At 29.8% G+C, this 20,854-nt stretch overlaps 1 protein-coding gene across 2 annotated transcripts in view; it reads right to left on the bottom strand.

Moving 5' to 3' along the window:
- LOC129960537 (rab-3A-interacting protein-like) overlaps positions 1 to 13,227 on the bottom strand; it is a 53,991-nt gene extending 40,764 nt beyond the window's left edge. The window contains exons 1-2 of one of the 2 annotated variants that reach the window (XM_056074026.1): positions 13,092 to 13,227; positions 7,098 to 7,458 (exon numbers count right to left, since the gene is read on the bottom strand). In XM_056074026.1, coding sequence (XP_055930001.1) covers positions 7,098 to 7,456 — 359 coding nt within the window. In that variant the 5' untranslated portion in view covers positions 7,457 to 7,458; positions 13,092 to 13,227. Of the gene's footprint in view, positions 1 to 7,097; positions 7,459 to 13,021 lie in introns of both variants that reach the window. The other variant, XM_056074027.1, reaches the window with a different exon arrangement.
- Between the last annotated feature and the right edge of the window lie 7,627 nt (positions 13,228 to 20,854).

Here is a 20,854-nt window from a genome sequence, read left to right as displayed (position 1 = left end):
ATTAAATTTGACGTTTTTGATTTGACATGTCATCTTTCCCAGTATTCCTTTAGATACAAAGCTTAATTTTAATTGATTTTTTTTAAATTGACACGCTATTTTGTTTCCCTTTTTTGGCATGATTAATGAATAAGGGCCTGTTATCTACATTACTTAGGCTTCTTGTTTTCTTTCAAAGCGAGCAGTATGCAAAAAAATGGATTTTGCAGGATTTCTCGAACCCTTTCAACAAAATCAGGATAGATTATATTTATCCGTCCAATTCGTATTAATTACGGATTTTGAGTAGCTCATTGTTTTTTTTTTTTAATTCTCTAATCTGCTTTGAATAAGCTGTCAGTTTCTCAAATAATAAACTAACCATTCAATAAACTCAAGTACGGTAGATTAAACACCACCGCTCTGCTTTCACAGATTAAATGTTATTTCTGCCAGAAAAATGTATTATATTCTTTCACGCAATTACGGAAATCTCGCGCAAATTCATTAGCTGCAATTCGGTAATCTCATGGAAAAAGAGCAACTGCCTCGCAAATCAAAACTAGATTGACCTGTACAGAAAAAAGGGGGGAGAGAGCAGAAAAGGAGTGAGTTTCCGCGTTACACAATCGCGAATGGTTTTGTTTCGCTTTTGGAAGCTATGATTACGATATTTTATTCTTGCAATCTTTAGAGATCAGCATTTTTTAGATGGGGTGAAAAAGGAACTTAAAATCCCCTGTAATTTCCCTATTTTTATGAAAATTTTCAAATTCTCCGACATTTTCTGCCGATTTTTAAATTCCCTCTGCTTTTCCGGTTTTCCAGGTTCTTTCGTTGGCTTGGCAACGCTGGGTAAGTATATAAAAAAGTTTTAAATAACAAAAAAAATGAGATCTTTAAAGGTTTCAGTTATTAAAACATCTCAGTGTGTTTAAAATATTTTGCATGGTATTTTACTGTTTTCTCTCACCATATGATACTAGGAAGTTTGATTCATTGATAATCGATACAGGCATTATAAATCTAACCCCTACGTTGATAAAAATACACAAAGGATAAAATTGTCTTCTTTATATTTCAGTAACCATAAAATTAGTAAAATGAATTGAAGAAATAGATATATGTGTACCTAACAAATTGTCATTTTTAGGTTGTTAACAATAGAAAAACAAAATACTCAGAAGTACTAAAATGAAGAGGGAAAAAAAACTATTTTGAAATCGACCATACTATTATTGTTAAATATTAAAATCAGAAAATATTTTACAGAGCCCAAACCGCTGGTTAAAGCCATTAAATCAAGTCACCAAAATTTTGAATGCTAACAATAAATCCTATGAGCTAATACAAAGCTATTTTTTATAGTTGCCATGTTAAAAATTATTTACTCTTTGCCTGGAGCCTCAAAATCCAAATTTTGACTCTGATCAGAAGCAAAGTAAAACATTTGCATGCACTAAGTCCTGAAACTGTTCCCAAGGTTCTCACATAAATCGGACTTCTATCATCTGATGAAAAGAAAGAATAAAATGCTATGCAAAAAATCTGAAACTTATAAAATTGTTTTAATAGCTTAAGTGCTTTCTTATAAAAAAAAATCATATTGTTACTTTCATATTCAAAAATCATTTTGTTACTTTCTTGCCATTCTGTCTTGACTAAAGCATGATGTTCTAGTTCTGAAATTTAGTTTTGCAACATGATACCAAAAGCAAATAGATGTTGATAATCTTTTTAGAGCTTTTTTTTTTTTTTTTTTTTTTTGTTATACATATAGGTCGAATTTTTGTAATTCACTGACCAGATGATGCATGGAAATTATGCTAGTGATAAGAACTAAAAATAGCACATTGAAACAATATCACTTTTTTTATTTTACTTTATGAGGAATATGCAACCGAAAATGAAAGAAAATTTAGATCAAATATATTTTATTACTCATAAGCAGTTGAGTACTTAGCACTCAGTGTTACGATAAACAGGGAAAAATTTAAAAATTTTTTTAATGAAAAAGAGTCGATTTTTGCCACTTTTAAGCTCTATTAGGCATAGGAAGATATCAATTTGTTATAATTCTCACCAATTCACAACTTCCTGGCGGTATAGAAAAATAAAAGAAAAAAACATTTTTTTTACCACCCTTGCATATACATTACAATGATAGGTGGACGTATATCATACTACGGTTTCATCGAAAAAATTACAATTACATACTTTTGATCAATTTTCTTATCTCTCTAAAAACTAAAAATTTACATACTTTTTTTGCTAATGACTTTTGTCTCCTGTATGTTTCTGTAAATTTGTTATTTTCGAAATCATAGTTGCCGTTGGATTGTTTATATTCTATATTTGTCCTTTTATATTATATTACAAATACACCTTATTTTAGTAACATATAGATCCTGAGACCTCGGTGTTGCCGATTCTCCAGTAAATGCATCTCTATCTCTGTACAAAAATTCTCAATAATGGCAGGAGTCTAGCATATACATTAATTCAGTATGCATTAATTAAGTATATTTAGATCCCTTGGATTCACAGTAATTTCTGATTGTCGACGAAATAAATTTAGAGAAAAAAGTGGGAGTGAGCATACATGCAGGCAATAGTCCCCTGTGTACTCACCGATTTCTGTAGGTAGCCACTCTTGTACTACTTCTTTTTCTTTTCATAGATGAGATCAGATTTATAAATATTTTTACAAATTTATAAAAGGTTTTCTTTTAATAATAATATAAGTTTTAGTAGGAAGAGGGAATTCTTAAACATTTCAACTGACTCTTAAAAATCTTTATTAATATTATTAGAAAAATAATGAGGTGGTTACTCATAATCAGATACATTTTGAATAGCTAGTTCTTAATCTCAGAAGCAAATTAAGCTTTTTAAACATGCTGGCTATGCATTTGAAATCTTCCAAAAATTTATAGATTTCTTTAACATTTTTATTTACCAGTCTCCGTTTTAACATAATATTAAGGATTTTGCATACTTTCTCTCCTAATATTCCGATTTTTATCTATAACAATCGTTTTACATGATTACTATATTATTTGCTTTTAATTAGTTTAATCTGTCTTTGTTGAACTGCAGTGCTGTAAACTTCGGAACATTCACAAACTTCTAGTGAATTTAAATAGAACATAATTTTCTTCAAGGAATCAGAATGAATCCCTTTTTTTTTTAAATTTTGAACAATTCACTAGTAGTGTTTAATTTAAAAAACTTCATTTTTACTGCATGTAATATATATTAAAAAAATTCTACACAATGCATCAAAAAAAAAAAAAAAATTCATTGCTTGCAAACGCATTCTTTGTGAAGCAAAAATCTAACAAAACTTTTCCAGGATTTTTACCTTAAAAACTATTCAACGAATTTAGATTTATCAGCATTATTTAATTATTTTTGTCTCACCTCCTAGTAGTGCCCTACTATTTAGCCTGTCTTTTTGCATCGAAATAGGTTAATGACGGCACTTTTCAGGCTTTAATAATATTTCAATTACGTTGTTGGATCTTTTGGCTTTTTTTAATTAATAGTTTGAATTGTAAACCCATTTGATATATGATTTTTTAATTTTCCACATAAGCTTTCAATTCTTTAATACATAACAGTACAGAATATAATAACTGAATTTCTACTTAAGATATCTACCTGGAATTTGGCATATTCTTTATATATAACACTGTTTAGGCAATGTACCAAATGTCTGTGCGATGATTATTGAGGGAAAAGATTTACAGCTTTTGAGGCTTAAAGAAAATCTAAAATTCAAAAAAAGGACTTCACACTAAAACTCTACTCTGAGATATGTGCAAATTTCTGTTTCAATTCCTTACATAACGTTTTAACGGTTATATGTACTAAAGCATATGCCAATCTAAGGATTTATTATTGTTCAAGAGTGTTTGACAAAATCTTTTGGAGAAAGTTGATTTTTTTTTTTCCACTAAAGTAAATTTCATTTTTGGAAAATTGATGCCATGAGGAAAAGAATTAAACTAAAATATTTTAAATCGATTTTATTAAAAATAAGATTTTTATATAAAAATTACGATTTTAACAGTGAAAGGATTAGGAAGGTAATATATTTAAACTGCACACAAATACTTTCCCTTCATTTATATGAATTGCCTTAAATTTGAACAAGAGTATGGCCGACAAAATGTCAAACGACCGAAGTTGGTGTGTGGGCAAGCGACGCATCACCGACAAAATGTAAAATTATACTCTGTCGGCAAATAGATATCAGCGAGTGTGAAAATAGCCTGAGAGAACTTGAGTGCATATATATCAGATGCCATTTACGAGTGAGACAGAAAATACAAATGATTTTTTGGAAACGCTGGCACTCGCAGCATATGTATTCCTACAAAAAAGTCTCCAGCAGAAGCTCGCTGTTAAGGACCTAGAGGTCAGATACAAATCTACCGCCTATTACTTACCCATACCATTGTCTACTCAGAAGCAGATACAACAGTGCATGTCGAAACTCTGGGAACACAAAAGGGGCTTTTACAATAGAATGCATTGAAACTGGCAAATTCAATAATTTGACATTAATTTAATTTATTAAATTAACATTAATTCTTAAATTCCTAATTCATTAAATTAAGGGTAGCATAATGGCTAATTCATATACAATGTATGCAAATTCTGAATTCAGTTTGTATACAGAAATTAAGTACAAACCACTTATAATGTGCATCCATAAATAAGCAGGGAGAGGGTTTATTTTTCTTTCTCATTTGGCATAATCCTGAGTCGTCGACAATTCTACATATACTAACTCAGCACTATACACTCTACAAGCATAATTTCAAGAACTGTTCTAATCAAGGAAACTAATTAAAAGATAACCATCAAGTCAGGAAAAGAGCAAATATCTGATGTCGCTAAGCAATATGGTTTCAAAGGATCTATAGTCAGCACAATATTAACCAAAAAGATTTAATTAAGACTGATAGATAAAGGGCAACATATATCATATTTAAAAAAATGAAGATGCCCTATCGATTAATGACCCAAAGATTACATTCAGTTTGAATAAGAGAAAATTGAAAAGAAATGTAACTAGTATGGCTATCATTTCAGAAAATGCTAAGATTTTTTAAAAGATCTGAAATTCTTAAAAATCATTTGAAAATAAAGAATTCAAGGATATCAATGGATGGTTTGCAAAGTTTAGTCATCGATCTAGAAGTAAAGTACTGGCAAAAAGAAAGTATTGTGAATTCCTACGTCAGCTAATTATGACGAGTTTAATTCCACAGCCTACATAAAAATCTATTAACTGATTTACCACATCAATAAATACAGGTATCAATATGTAGAAGATCATTGATTCTATTATAGATCAGATCATCAGTCTTTTAGTTAATGTAAGATTAATAAATTAATTTTAAAAGATTGCACATCTTAAACTTCCAACAACGAATTACTGCACTGACAGTCTACTGATACAGATAAAAAAAATAATCAGAATTTTTAAAATCAAATTTCAAGAATTTATTTCAAAAGAAGACCATATATTATGACAAATTTTCAATTGAGATGAAATTTATTTTGAAAGAACTTGCTGAACCATAACTACATAACTAATGATGAAGAAATTTTCTAAAGCATAAGTCTATGAAAGCACTGACTGATGAACTTCCAATGCTTAATAATCAAGAGTGATGTGCAACTTATAAACTTCTTGTCTGTATTTGTGAGAGCTTTCATGCATTTTTAAAAAAAAAAAACTCTTAGCGATATAGAGATCATATAAAAGTAAATGGGTGGTAAAAATGAATGCTTACATTTAAATTACAAATATCTAAGATCAGCCCAAAACAATGATCTGTCATTAAAAGTAATGTTGCGATTGGATAAGGCTCTAGGGCATCCAAAAAACCATAAGATTATTAACTGAAGAACCTCCTTAGTTTCTTTCTCTAAATACCTCTTCACTGATAAAATCAAAGCATCAAGAAGTTGCAGCAATTTTCAAGGCAAATGAACAGTCATCACAATTTTTTTGAAGCCATGTTAGCCCTTCAAAGCTAAAATTAAAACATTTTTGAAAGATCAATTTAACATCATTGATGTTATCAGGCTCACTCAAAAGGTATGTTCAATGTCACTCTAAAACAATTAAATTCTGCTTCATAAAAGCTGTAATAACCATGCATTCAGAATGATGAAAATGTTGTTCCATAAGATATGAATAAAATTTTATCAGCTGTAAGAGAACTGAAATCAAAGGTGAATTTTAAAAAAAAGACATTCAAGAAATAATAAGAAAAAAAAAAGCTGTGGTTATTAAGAAATCTACCAACTTTTGAATGCAGAAAAAGAAAAAGAAAGAAAGAAGGAAAAAGAATACAGCACGTTTTTCTCCGAAAATGATGATGATGAAAGAAAACTAATGCTAAAATCTTCTGTTAAGCCATTCGAGATGGCATTTTTTTTTTTTGGGGGGGGGGGGAGATCAGAAGTTGAAATTCCATATTGACTGATAATTGCAATTTAGTATCCTTGAGCACACAGTATGCTATTCAGCTTTTTGGGTGTGTTACCTGTCTCTTTTGCACAATCTGTCTCAAATGAGTTAGAGGTCTTTGGAAGAAAAAGAAGGAAATCTGAAAAATCAACTTTGAGTATTGCCCAAACAAGCTGTTAGGGGGTTCTAAATGATATTAATCATTTCTGAAGAAATAAGATAATCAATCAATATTGTACAGATTCTTTAATGCCACATAAATGAAAAACTTAACTAATAACTCTGTAGGTATACAGCATTGTCACTACATAAATAAAGTAAGAAATGATATATTTAATGATTAAATTTTTGGTAGTTTACAGAATGATTTAATTTTATTTCAAAAAGATTTATAATAAATCAATGATCAATTAATGGCCATCCTCAGGAAATGGATATTTACTGGTCAATCACCCACTGTAATATGGAAATACAAATTGAAATACCAATACAATCATTCTAGTAAGTAATTACCTAGTTAAAAAAAAATCTAAGAACAACAAGTAAAATTAATTATTCTGCAAAGATTCAGTACTTTTATTACCTTAATTTCATTTGCTTTTCTCATATAATGGAAATATCTTACCTCCATTCCTTATCAATGCTCTCAGAACTTGAATCAAGAGCAGGAAGGTCCATCTTCTTTTCAATCTCAGTAATTTTTTCTTCAATTTTTGTTCGCATGTTTGATGCACGGGTAATACATTTAATTGTCATGTCTGATGAGATTTTAGATGAATCCATAGTGGGAGGTATTTGAAATGTAACACGAGTTTGATGTTTTCCTTCATGAGAAATGGTTTCTTCCTGTAGATCAACAATTTGTTTGCCTCCATTTGTATTGCTGCTAGAAGTGACGCTTAGTATCAATTCATTGGCCAATTCTTCCTGCTCACTACTAGCTAAGGACTTATTTTCATCATGACAGCCCATAAGATCTGCCATACCTATCAACAAACAATTTTAAACTTGAAACCAAAACCAAAATATCAGTATGCTTAATCATGAATAAATAACTATAATTCTGCAAAATCAAAAATTTATAAAACTTGAGATAAACCTCTCTCAAATACACTATCAAGTATGGAATGAAAATATAATTAATAGATTAAAGATAAAATTTGCAAAATATCAAAATAGCATGTTTTTATCAGAAAAATCGAAGTTTACAATATTTTAAAACTAAAGCATGAAAGTTGGTGGAAAAAATATTACAAATTTCCATCATTAAAAACATGAAAAAGATTAAATAAAAATGTATAAAAAGTTATCATAACCTATTCACCCAAAATAAGATGGTCATGAAAAAATTTTTGCAAGGAAATATGAAACAAAATTTCCTCTGTTACCTCTAAAGAAAACAATTGAAATTGAAATTTCATTGCTAGCATATGTAGAGGAAAACAAGTGGAAAATAATAAATAGCAGGATAAAATTCTCATCCTGTAAGCATCAAATATCAGCTAAGCATTCTTGAAAGAATTCTCAATACTATAAAGGTGGTTCTAGAAAAAAGTACAAAACAAACTAGTTGACAAGTTTCTACAATTTAAATATAATATTTAAATGTGTGACAACAATATGTTTGTATAATCAACATAATCTTGTCAATATTGAATTTTTATATCACACATAATTTTTTTAAAGTGGCATGATGATTAACTACCTATTGCATCACAGGTTCAATCTTATGGTCTCAAGTGCAATAAGTGTGTAAACAATAAGGTCCAAATTACCCTACTAATTTTGTAATATATTTCAAAACTTCTAATAATTGTAACTAATCGATAAAACAAATGGAAAAAAAAAAGGATTAAAAAATTAATAAATTTTCAGCAACTAAAAAAGATAAATAATGGATTAATAACATTCATCACCATCTATTTAAATTCCTATTCAATATAATCTTATAAAATGATACAGTTTTGAAAAAAATACAAACAGAAAAAGAACCAAAGCAAAATTTTAAATGCCATTTTCTTTTAAAATGTTGTAGTTGAACATCTGATATATGTATCAGAGATATATTCAATTTTACAGAAGAAAACTGGTTTATTGAAATCTTCTTCACATATAGCTATTATGTTTAAATTGAGAAACATATTTCTGTTTAGAAAAAGATTGAATAAACCCCAATTATTTCAATAAATAAGGTGCAAAATAAATTCAATGGTGAAAATAAGTTTCATTTAGCAAGTCCGAGTTTTAAAACAAACCTCGGAGGTACATTTCAAAAGTGTTAAAACCTAATCTCTGAGGCTTGTTAAAACTTACTCTACATACAGCCATTAAGTTCATTATGTTATTATTTTCTTTAAAAAAAGAATTTCTATTTTTTAATAGTATTTTTAAAAATGCAAAATTTTTTAGTTAATTTGATGAATAAATCCAACTTATTTCTAAGAATAAGGAAAAAGAAAAATTCAGGAATAAAAATAAATTGCAGTTTTTACTTAGCAGGTCATAAAACAAAATCTATTCAAAAGTAAATCTCATGTCAAGAAAAATCGAAGAAAGACAATTACCAGACGCTGTTCTCTTCTGGAACATGGTTACCCACTTGTTAGCCAATGTGATACATCATTTACACATACATCGATGCAGTATTTCTCATTGAGAGAAATTCTAACAGTTGTAATTTACTCCCCCTCCTTTTACATTAAAAAATATTTTTTTAAAGTAATGAGTGCTTAAAAACAGATGTTCACCATTCAGAAATTTAAGGGATAAAACAAAGAATAAATATTAATAAAATTAAATTAGCATCTGTTAAACATAAAATGAAAAAATTATCATAAACCAAAATATACTTAAGCAAAATCTTTGTTCAACCGATTCATTAAATCTTTTTTGTTTTTCCTAATGATGCCATGCATAAGAATTTTTTTTTTACTGCAAAAATTTTTCTTTTCATAGCTCATCTGACAACTAGCCTTTCAATAAAATAAAATGAAGGCAATAAAATTTGTTTCCCAAAATGGTAATGAGAGTGTAAAGAAAAGTATAAATCTATAGATTGCAAAACAATGGTAGTATACACTCTCACGTTTCTATCATAGAATACATGATTTGAAATAAAATGCAAAGGTTCTAAAAATTGACAACTGCATGAACTTGAAAGTGCCATATCTATTATACGCTGCTGAAAAAGAGTAGAATAAAATGACCATAAAATTAGCTACTTCCAATTTTGTCAAGCTATACTTCATAAATTATGTTTAATATTTACATTCCTTTAAAAGATGTTTTAAATTACACTAACAGAAAGTTGCTATAACTTTTTATTTGAGTTTTTAAGTAATAAAATTTAGTAACCACTACTTTTTTCAAGATAGTAGCTGTAATCATTTTACCTCATTGCAAAATGATCATTTTATTCCATGCAATGGGGTAAAATAATAATAAGAAATTAAATAACTTATAAAAATCCAATTATATCATTAAGATCTACTAGAAATAGACAATATACCCGATATTAAAAATGTCCACACATTTCAATTAACATAATATGTGAACTGATATATCAAAAATTAAAAGTATAATGTCTCCATCCTTCCATAATATTCCAACAAATCCTATAGTGTGAAAAAGTTACTTTACATTGGAACTGAAAACAATCCCCTTTTTATACTGATGTATTAATTTTCTTATTTATATTGCACCACTTCTAGTACAAAATGCCCTTTAATTTCCATACCATTTCCAAGCCTTTTGGGACAATGCCAAGCAATCAATAATGATACTGTTATGTGCACATTTCCCCAGACCTTACAGCAAAATATTTTTAATTCTTTAGCTGTAAAATTTACATATGTCCAGCTCCTAGGAGACTTATAATTTTGAAAAACTTTTGGTTTTAAATCTGCTTATACATACATAAATATCAACTAAAGCATTTAATGAAAATAATAGCAAAAAAGTAGCTTTAATTGCTTGTTATTTTTCTTAAAAACATCAAACTATTAATAACTGAGCATGCAGCTAATAGATATGAAAAAAGCTTGGAATAAAAAAATGGAATTTCATAAAATAATGAAGTGTGCCAAACATAAACAACAAGAAGTGAAATAAATTTCATTAACTAAACAATAAAATGAATAAACTTATATAAACAAACTGATATATCAAAAATATTACAGGATTATTATATAAAAGAAAAGTAATCTCAAGAATGATACAATCCGATTACACAAAAAATAAAAGTTTTCATTTCCGTGGAAATATGTCTGAGCTAAAAAATTAAATAATTGAACATGTAGCTAATGGTTACTTGGAACTATCATTAATAATAATTAATGCCTTAAGATGCAATTCCTATGCAGTGACTGTGTTTCCCACTTGATGGCGAGTGTCTGAACTCAAGCATTGCTACAAAGAATATCATCTATGGAATCAGAGTTTCCATATCGGACATAAGGATTACTATATTGGCTTTTTTTCAAATAGTCAAGCTTAAGGAATTTTTATATTGTCTTAAATTCAGTTGTAATTCAATTGAATGAGGGGGAAAAGGAAAACATAATTCTATGCAGGAGACTAAAAACTTGACCAAATTACATTGAATTTTCCTTGTGTACATGAAGCTTCTTCACAACTCTACAAAGACCTTACAGTGAAGAGCAATGATTAAAGAAAAATAGTAGACCTTATCACAAGATCAGGTAGAACAATCTACCTTTGTTTATTCATTCTGTTTATTAGCTTCCTTTCACTTGTTACTATTTATCATTATACAGCTACTGTTTTAAGTTGATTAATACTAAATTATGCATTTTATAAATGTTATTAAAAATATTTATACCATTACATTACATCTAAGTTCTTCAAAATATAATTGCTCCTAAACTAAATTAAAACTAGTGTTTCAAATAGATTCCAATAATTTTAAGTAACAACATATGAAAACTAATGACATGTGAATGCAGGTAATAGAAAAACTAAATATTACTTGATGCTCATTATAACAGAAAAATTATGTAATTATTAAGCTTATATTAACTTCAATAATTATGTTATTACATTACACAAACCATGAATACACAAAATAAGATAAATGCAGACATCTGTCAGTTTCAATTCTTAGTAATAAAGATAAATATTTTACTAAACTATAACAAAGCCTATTTAGTTGGAGTAACATAACTTTCCCAGAGTATCATCATTGAATCTGAATGCTGTTGAAATATTTTATGAATGAATCTCTCGTAGAAAACCCTTTAACACATGCATAACTGCTATCTCAAACCAATGGCTGGAGACTTTCAATTGGACATTATTCATTTCTGTTTAGCTTATAATGAGATTGGTAAACTTATTAAGAATATATCTTTTGGTTAATCATGTGAATAGCAAGCAAGAAAAATTAAATAATCTGTTATTTTGGGCTTTATAATAATCAAACATGACAAAGGTTTAGAACAACTTCATAAATCTGAATCAAACCAAATATAAACAAAAAGTAAAATAAGCTTGATTAATTGAGAAATAAAATAAATTTATACAAAATGAGTTTGAAATATTCAAAATATAAAACAATTATTTAAAAGAAAATGAATGGATATAAAATAAATTTACTTAAAACATTGTTAAAACTATGGTAAAAATGACACACAAGAAAAACTTAAAATACACATCTCATGAAAAAAATATGATCATGTAAAAACTTGATTTATTTACAAATTATTTTTAATCCTTTTACTTTTTGAGATAAAAGTTCAAGCTTTCTTTTCTGCTTTTATCTGCTGTTTACCTCCATTTTCAAAATCCTTCATTATTGTTTTTTATAAGAGGTAGTTCCCCCACCCTCCTCTACCATTCTTGTTTTCTTTATTTACTTTTATAATTTATTTTTTTATATGTCAACACAATACTTCATCAGCTGATAAAAAAACAAAAGGAAAAAAATATCCTAAAATATCTAGTATTAAGAAAGGAAGGAAAAAAAAATTTTATATTAGCAAAATGGCAGAGTAAATGCTTCTGATATAATCAAAAATTACCCTATAAAAAACTTTTGAATTTGAAAATTCACATTAAAATATTAGGGGCTGCTTCTCTTAGTGTGGATTGTCACCAAGTGCTTACTGCCAATAGTAAACAATGCGAGTAATAGCTCACGTTTACAGCTGCCAAGCCACTTTAAACTATTTAAAATATTTCAGTCTACCCACTAAAGGATTCATGAATAGATATTGGTGACTATACTGAAAATTACAAACAAACCGAATTTGTGACTTATTATACAGTCATTTTTTAGTAAAATCACTACAGATTTTTTTCAATATTGTTTATTACGCAGACCTTTTATTAGAAATGCAATTTTATTAAATTTGAAGCATCGCGTTGAAACTTTGATTATATACATTCAGAATAAGACATTTTAACAAGAAACATGAAATCCTGGAATTATTTTCGGTTCGTCGCCAATTAACAGAGTAAATAATATACTTTGAAATAATATTTGTCATTGGAAACAGGAAAATGACAACGCTTGTGAATCTAAGCATTTACCTAATATGTCAAACTCAACGATAAAAAAAAAAGTTAAACAAATAACATTAAAAAAAATTAAGTAGCTTACTTAGTTATGTTTTATCAAATATGTTTACAAATTCAAAACACCCACATGGAACAGTTGCCAAATCTTATTTGCAAAACGTTTATAAAACATTGGATTATTGTAATATTTTGATTGATATATTATTACTTCGAAATTGAATTCAAATCTCGGTGATCTTTCAGTTTCTTCTAATTTATGTTTAACAAATCGAAAATATGATGCGCTGTGGGCATTGCAATAGAGCACAACTATCCATCAATGTTTCTCTCAATTAATTAACTTTTTTTAGCAGCTTCTAATATGCTTATGTTCTCGATAGAATTACTTGGAAAACATCTACTCATAATGGAAAACTTGAGCGATTTTTTTTCTTTGAACGATTTTTATATAGCCCCCTGGCATAGGGAAGGCGAATAATTAACTAACTGTAATTCTGTGTGCAATAACAAAAAAATCACAAATATCAGTGATGAATATTAAATACTACTGACATAGAGTATCGTTTTGACCGGAGTCAAAACAAGGCATGGCAAATATTTTAAGGATTGTAATTAAGTAAGAAATATCGAAAAATCACAAATACAAGGGACCAATACTACTAATGGAAAAGCGTGATTCAGATCATTGATCTTAACGGTGTTCTTTTCGATTAAACACCCTGAATCACGATAGAATGTAAAGCCGATTCCATCTCTTAAACCGGTTGAAGCTCGAAAATAAAAGACTAATAAGGCATAGGCCAGAAAATGAGTAATAAGTTCCAGGAAAATTACCTTCCACGTAGTCGTAATTGTAGGAACCTACTGATCACATACCGAGACCTTTCCAAAGAGACAGCAGAAGTTCTCCCAAAGAAATCATGGGCTAATGATCATTGCTTGAAGAAATAAGGTGCTTATCACACTTTAACATGTAAACAAAAATTCTTTCCTCCTCAAGTCTCCACAGAAAAAATAATTAAAAGAAGTTCCAGCAAATATTTAATGCTCCTAACTAATCTCATTTACGATATCTCTTAAATGGACATAAAAATCATGATTATTACTAACAGTAATATTTTTCCATGATTAAAAAAAACGTACCTTTCCATAATTTAACGTATGTAAGGAATATTGAAGTACCTTGAACCCGTCTCGAGTGAGATTTCAACTGTATAATATAGTGTGAGCATAATAATAAATAGTCAATAAGCATAATAACGTATAGTCAACTGCATAATATAGTATAATTTTTCATTCATGGAAACAGAGCGGTGAATTGGCTGGAATAGAACCTGGGACCTTCTAGTTCACAGCCCAGTAATAAGACAAAAGTAATTACTCTTGTCTCGTAGCTGTTATCTGCCTTATAAGGTTCACCTTAACGGAATCGTCCTTTCTGGAAGAGGACAACTGCTTTCGATCCATTGTTAGCAATGAAAGAATAAGCATTGATGATTATTTGCAGTTTACGTATGGGAATCAAAAAGTTAACCTCGCATTGTAATTTCTTTGAAAAGTTTATTCTTCACTCAGTTAACACATAATAAATATTAGAAATATTTTTCCTAAATTATTTTTAAAAAGCGCATTGCTTAGTTCTTAAGCATGAAATTGCTTATTTATTAAGCACTCTTTAATAATATAAGTGATATTTAACATTAATTGCAACTAAAAAATGTTCTTCCATAATTTTTTTAAATACATCCCGAGAAATGCATAAAAATTCATACAAATGTAAATATATTTTTAAATGTATATATAAGAGAAAACCTAAATATCGTCGCAAAATGTAGATTATTATTTTTTACGTTTCATTAGTAATATGAAGGATGATTCCAAATTCATGGTATAGATGTGAAGAGGAAATAGAGAACAAGGATACGAATAATTTTCACAAAGGAATCCCAGGTTTTCAACCCATTTCTTTTGTCATAAATACAGAGTGTCTCAATTCACCTGAAACAAGACATTGAGTGAAGATGAACTGAACAAGATGTTTAATATCTTGACCTCTACGCTAGTGAAGATATTTTAATTACAATAAACTACACGAAAGAAAAGAGAAATGGAGTTATTGGTTATTTCGATTGCCGGGTGAGGGAAGTAGGTGGCGTATTGCCTGTCAAAATTATTCATCTAAGTAGGGGAAAGTACCATTCTGGATTCTGCTGTCGTCAGTGATAGGTAGGGATGACGAATATTTTACGTGCGTTTATTACGAAACCAATATCAAAAAGTCACAAATACCAGTGATCAATACTTTTCAAAGAGGGGTGTGATTCAAATCCTTGATACGATCTTACTGGTGAATTTCGATTACAGGTCTTGGATCACGATAGAAAGTAACAATCGATACGATCTGTCCAATGGAAGCTCTCGAAGAAAGCAGAAAAGGAGAAATCTGTAAATGGGTTGAAAAGTGAATGGACCGGTTATTCTTGGAATTATCGAATCCATTGAATTGCATAACACTGATATTTATCGGAGCGATGACATCACTGGAAAGTGTGAAGTCGCTGCTGCGCTTCATGAGTGTGACCTTGACTTTCCGATATTCGCATTTGACGCTGCACTATTCCATAAAGATCATTTTTAATTGCTTGTGACATGACTTGATTGCGTATATTCTGTTTACTGCTGGCGCCATCTATTAGTAGAATAGAGAACTAAAGTAAACATTTTAAAGAAATGACATATATATTTAATTCAATTTTTTCAGAAAATGGTTTACTCCAATAAAGAAATTAAATATATAGTTTTGAAAAAAATCAAATTTAAGAAGTTAGCTGAAACAGATAAATTAATTCAATCACACGTTAATTAAATTAGTAAATTAAGTATTAATTACAAATAATAAATTTTATATTTAATATTAAGTAATAGTTTTTAATTAATAATATGACTGAAGTAACAGATATTTGGAACAAATATTTAAAAATAACAATAGCAAAATTATTTGTTATTTAAAAAATCGTGGATTATGCAACTCTAGTGATGGGAGACTTTACATATGTTGGAAAAGTAGAGATGTATTATACATGCACGGCCGTGCAAACGGTGAAGCCAAAGCTGCAGTGCGAATGTATCATATTCAGTTCCCAAGTACATGGATGCCGGATCACAAAATTTTCTGCGGTTGCATCGTCAACTTAATGAGACAGGTTCTTTCCACTTCCCCAGATAGGATGGTGGTCGAAATAGAACTGTACGCAGCTCAAGCCTTGAAGAAAACATCTAGAACTTTGTACTTGATAAACCAGAATCAAGTACAAGAGATGTTGCACATAACTTTGGTGTGAGTCAGTATACCGTTTGGAGAATGTTAAACGAAAATCGCTTCAACCCCTTCCATTTTCAGCGAATACAAGCGCCGACTCCGCAAGACTGTCCTCTAAGCCTGAACTTCTGGCAGTGGATTTTGCAACAATTTGCATTACAGCCGAACTTCACCACTCATGCGTTATTTACAGATGATGCGGTATTTACAAGCGAAAGCTTATCACGTGTATGTAACCGAGAATTCAAACGCAACACAAGTACATGTGTCTCAGTAACAATTGAGTCTTAATGTGTGGGCGGGTATTGTCAATGACTTTTTAATTGGCCCATATCTACCGCAGAAGTGACTGAATGGCGAAAGTTATATTTTTCTGGAACAGGTATTATCAAAATTGCTGCAAGATGTTCCGATCTCCACTCGTAACCGAATGTGGTTTTTACATAGCAGTTACCTGATTGCCACTTTTGTGGGGCGATATATTGGACTTGGTGGACCTTTGACCACCCTGACCAATATATCGCCTTTGACCAGTCCTTTGACCACCCGGTCTCCTGATTTATCGAGAATCGATTTCTTTTTCAGGGGATATCTGAAGAGTCCTGTTTATGAGACTGCTATTGAATCAAACGAGGATCTCGTTGCTCAAACATCAATAGCTGCTGCACGAACGCGTGAAATACTTGGTATCTTTGACAGTGTAAGTCATATCACTGACTCTCCGACCCGCCCGAAGGCATACGGATAAAGAAAACTGAATAACCGGACCACCGTAACAGCAACTCTGGCAGGAACTGTGGTTGAATCCTAAGGGCCATCACCGGCCACGGTACAACCCTTCCCGAAGGAAGTACGTTCTGTCATCGATGGGAGAAGCCAGATCCCCTACCTTTTTGTGTATCCTCTAAGGTGGCGAGATCTAACCACCATACCGGCAGCATCTCGTCCTCATTTCGAGGTGCCCCCTCCCGGGGCTTATCTTTGACACTGTATGCCAACAGCGATATATACGCTGTCAAACATATATCGCTGTTGGTGGATGAAATTTTGAACAATTCTTGTAAACATTGCACTTACAATGATGCCGTCCTCAAATGTTTTGTCTTTCTTTTCAACTCTTATTTGAGTCCCTTGCTCCCATACAATCCTGTACAATAAATGATTATTTTAAATAAATGTGCCACTGTTGAAAATTTCATTAAATAATCTTTACTAGTTCAGAAGTTAGAAACAAAATATCTTGTTTCAGTTGAATTGAGACACCCTGTATTTATGACTAAAGAAATTGATAGCGACCTGAATTTCCCACCTGAATCTTATTCGTATCCTTGTTCTCTACTTCCCCTCCAAGTCTTAACATGAAAATGGAATTGCCCTGAATAAAAATACACGAATTTTCCATAAAACTGAACTCCTCATTTATACTTATCAGAACAAATATAAGTTCATTCTTAAATACCAGCTTAAGAACATTGGCCTTCACGCGCATAAAGAAGTCGATGGTAGTTATTTTGTAATGTAAACGAATTTTGAATGCAATTTTGTAATCAAATGGCAATAGTGCTTCATAACTTTTTGATGCAAATTGAATTGCTGTTCCATACGTGAAGGCAATTATCATCAATTTTTTCCCTCTCTCCAAGTCTCCAGTTATGAAATTTTAAGATAATGCTTCTTGATAAATGTTTGTAGAGTAGCTGGCTTCATATACCTGAATACTTTACACGCATTTTTAATTGATAGTATATGTTTAATATCACCAATTTTATAAAAAAAAATTCGAAAATCATTGGAAGTATTTTTTTAATAATTTTGCATTATATAGAAAACAAGTAATTGGACAGTATACATTAGTAAATCATCTGGTAATCTGGCAATCAACAACTCAGCAAAACTTTAGTTTATTCAAACAAATTCATCCGCTCTGCATGCTCTTTATCTTTAGTACAAAATATCGCGATTGTATCCATCCTGCAATTGAATCAAACATGGATTATTTTTATATATTTCAGTGAGCAAAGAAAATATACAGTAATAAAAATTATTCTTTGCTGCTTTTTCTTTGCGAAAATCAGTAAATTCTTCACAATTTCGTATTTTAGAAGAAAAAAACACAGCAGATGTTACCAGAATAAGAATGTTATCAAGTAAAACATATGCTACCGACCTTATTGTAGTATAAGGTCGTGACCAATTTCAATTGCATGCTTTAGAAGAAGAGAAGGAGAAGAGATAAAGCTGATTCTTCATGCCATGCATGTGATATTCTGGATAAATCTTTCTGCGTTTGAAATAATTTTGTTTTCAAGTGAGCTAACTATCATACTTCCTTCTATTAGTTCCCTTTAAGCCTATATCACTAAGAAGCGAAATAACTTTTTTATAAATTCTCATCTATATGTAAGAAATCTTTGTAGTAGAAGGTATTACATGGATTTTAAATTCTGTTTCTCTCAGTCGACGACAATTATACTTCAAAGGTGAAAGATTATACCAATCGTTTATCATACAAATTCTCTTCATATATTTGAATATGCTATGTATATATAACATAAAGATATAATTATAGAGTCCACAAATCTTTATTTGGTGGTGGGGGGGGGAGGATAAATAAGCGAACTGCTACTGGCCATTGAGCATTTCAGCAGAATTTGTTTTGGTTCTTGCATTTATAATTTTATTCCTTTCTCTGAAATAGTCATATCAGTGGACTGTTTCAGTATTATTACTTGGCTCTGTTAAACTCCAGATAAGAGAGGCTGATTCTCCATTGTGAAAAATGTTTCTATATGTTTCCTTCAGTTTTCAAAAGCTTTACTCAAGAAAATCCATTGCAAGTTACAAATCAACTTTAAAAAATATTAGCTTCGTTACCTTCATCTTCTTGCTGTTCTATGAATTTTTGATGATTGGTAGTCTCAAAATGTGAACAAATCATAACTTGCTTAAATTCTTTCATGTTGATCAGTTGCAAGTAAGGACATAGCGAATGTATCATATTACCGACTTAAAAAATTATGTTGCTTAGATAATAATCGTTCGCTTATACTGTGAGATATAAAATAATTTTTGATCGAAAATTGGAAAATTATATTATATGTAGAGCCTATTGCTGCATCATATAAGACAAAGAGTTTACAAAGTATTGAACGATCCGTTGTACAAAAAGCTTGAAAAGTATTCAGTGAGAATAATATAAAAATTCACGAATAATCAAAATCATCATCAAAATTCATGAATGATTAATAACAAAAGCATTATATCAAGATAAAATTTTTTATGAATAATCTTATAAAATAACATAATACAGATATGTACACGGATAATTTTTTAAAAATAAATTTTGGTCTGCAGTTTTACTTTACTGGCCTTTAATTGAAACTATTTGTTTGAAACATCCCAACTGTTACGTCTATCACTACGGTTTTATTTTTTTTTTTTCAAGAAAAGTGCAACATCAATTAATTCCTACATTCACCACTTATATTCATTTGGATATAGTTGGAAATCAAACATCAACACTCTAAATCATTTTTCACCAGCTTTTGAAGATGATGATATTAGAATGATGCAAACGATTTTGAAAGATGGAATTATTAGTTATTTAACTGTTTTCTTTAAAATATCTACAAAATTTAAGCATTTTAACTTTCTCGCATATGAAATATACAAAGAGAAAGAATTATCATTGTCGAATCTGTAGATTTTTTTAATCTCTTTTGAACGAAACACATTCTTAGGAAGTCTGTTTGGCTACTCTAGTACAAATGAACAAAATAACTACACTATACGAGTTGGACGACACATTTAATATGAAGGTCCATGTCAAATTTTGTACCAAATCCGTCAAGGAGTAGACCGTCTTTTGATTTGCACTTCTGCATGCATGCAAATGTGATAACTCAAAAATGCAATAACTTAGGTAAATGAAATCTGATATGTGACTTTTTACTAAAGTTGTAATAATGTAACAAATTTTGGTTTGAATCAGTCGAAAAAAGGTATCCAAAATAAATATTCAGCTTGCTTTTCAAAGTACAAAGTTCTCGTGCGGAGGGCTATCAGAATAAAAATCTGAGGATTCGCTGTTCTCACGACTGCGCCCAAAATCCACAATTTTTATGCGAATTTAGAAACATTTTTATTTCAACATGTAAATATTCTTATTCTTCTGAAAAAAGATAATTCCCTTAGGATCATTGAAGCCTTAATGCACAGATATATTTTAATAATAAAAACAATTTAGAAGCGAATGCAAGTTTTAATTTATACATTGAAATAACCAAAATGTATTTGAATTATTTTTACAGCCTTTTAATCAGAAATTTAAGGAACTAGGGGAAAAAAATCGAGTCATTAATGAATTTGTTTTAGCGCTTTCCAGTTAGCTAAATGTCATTCTAAGGAATCCTTGAATAGTTTAAAGGAAATGAAAAAATACTAGAGAAATTATAAAATCTCAGGAAGATACTATAGAAGACATTATTGCTTTTTAACACTAAAAACATGAAATGATTATTTCTCAT

Source organism: Argiope bruennichi, chromosome X2 (genome assembly GCF_947563725.1).
Source record: "Argiope bruennichi chromosome X2, qqArgBrue1.1, whole genome shotgun sequence".
NCBI lineage: Eukaryota > Metazoa > Arthropoda > Arachnida > Araneae > Araneidae > Argiope > Argiope bruennichi.
Note: the sequence above shows the minus strand (reverse complement) of the source record. Positions and strands in the feature narration are given on the sequence as shown.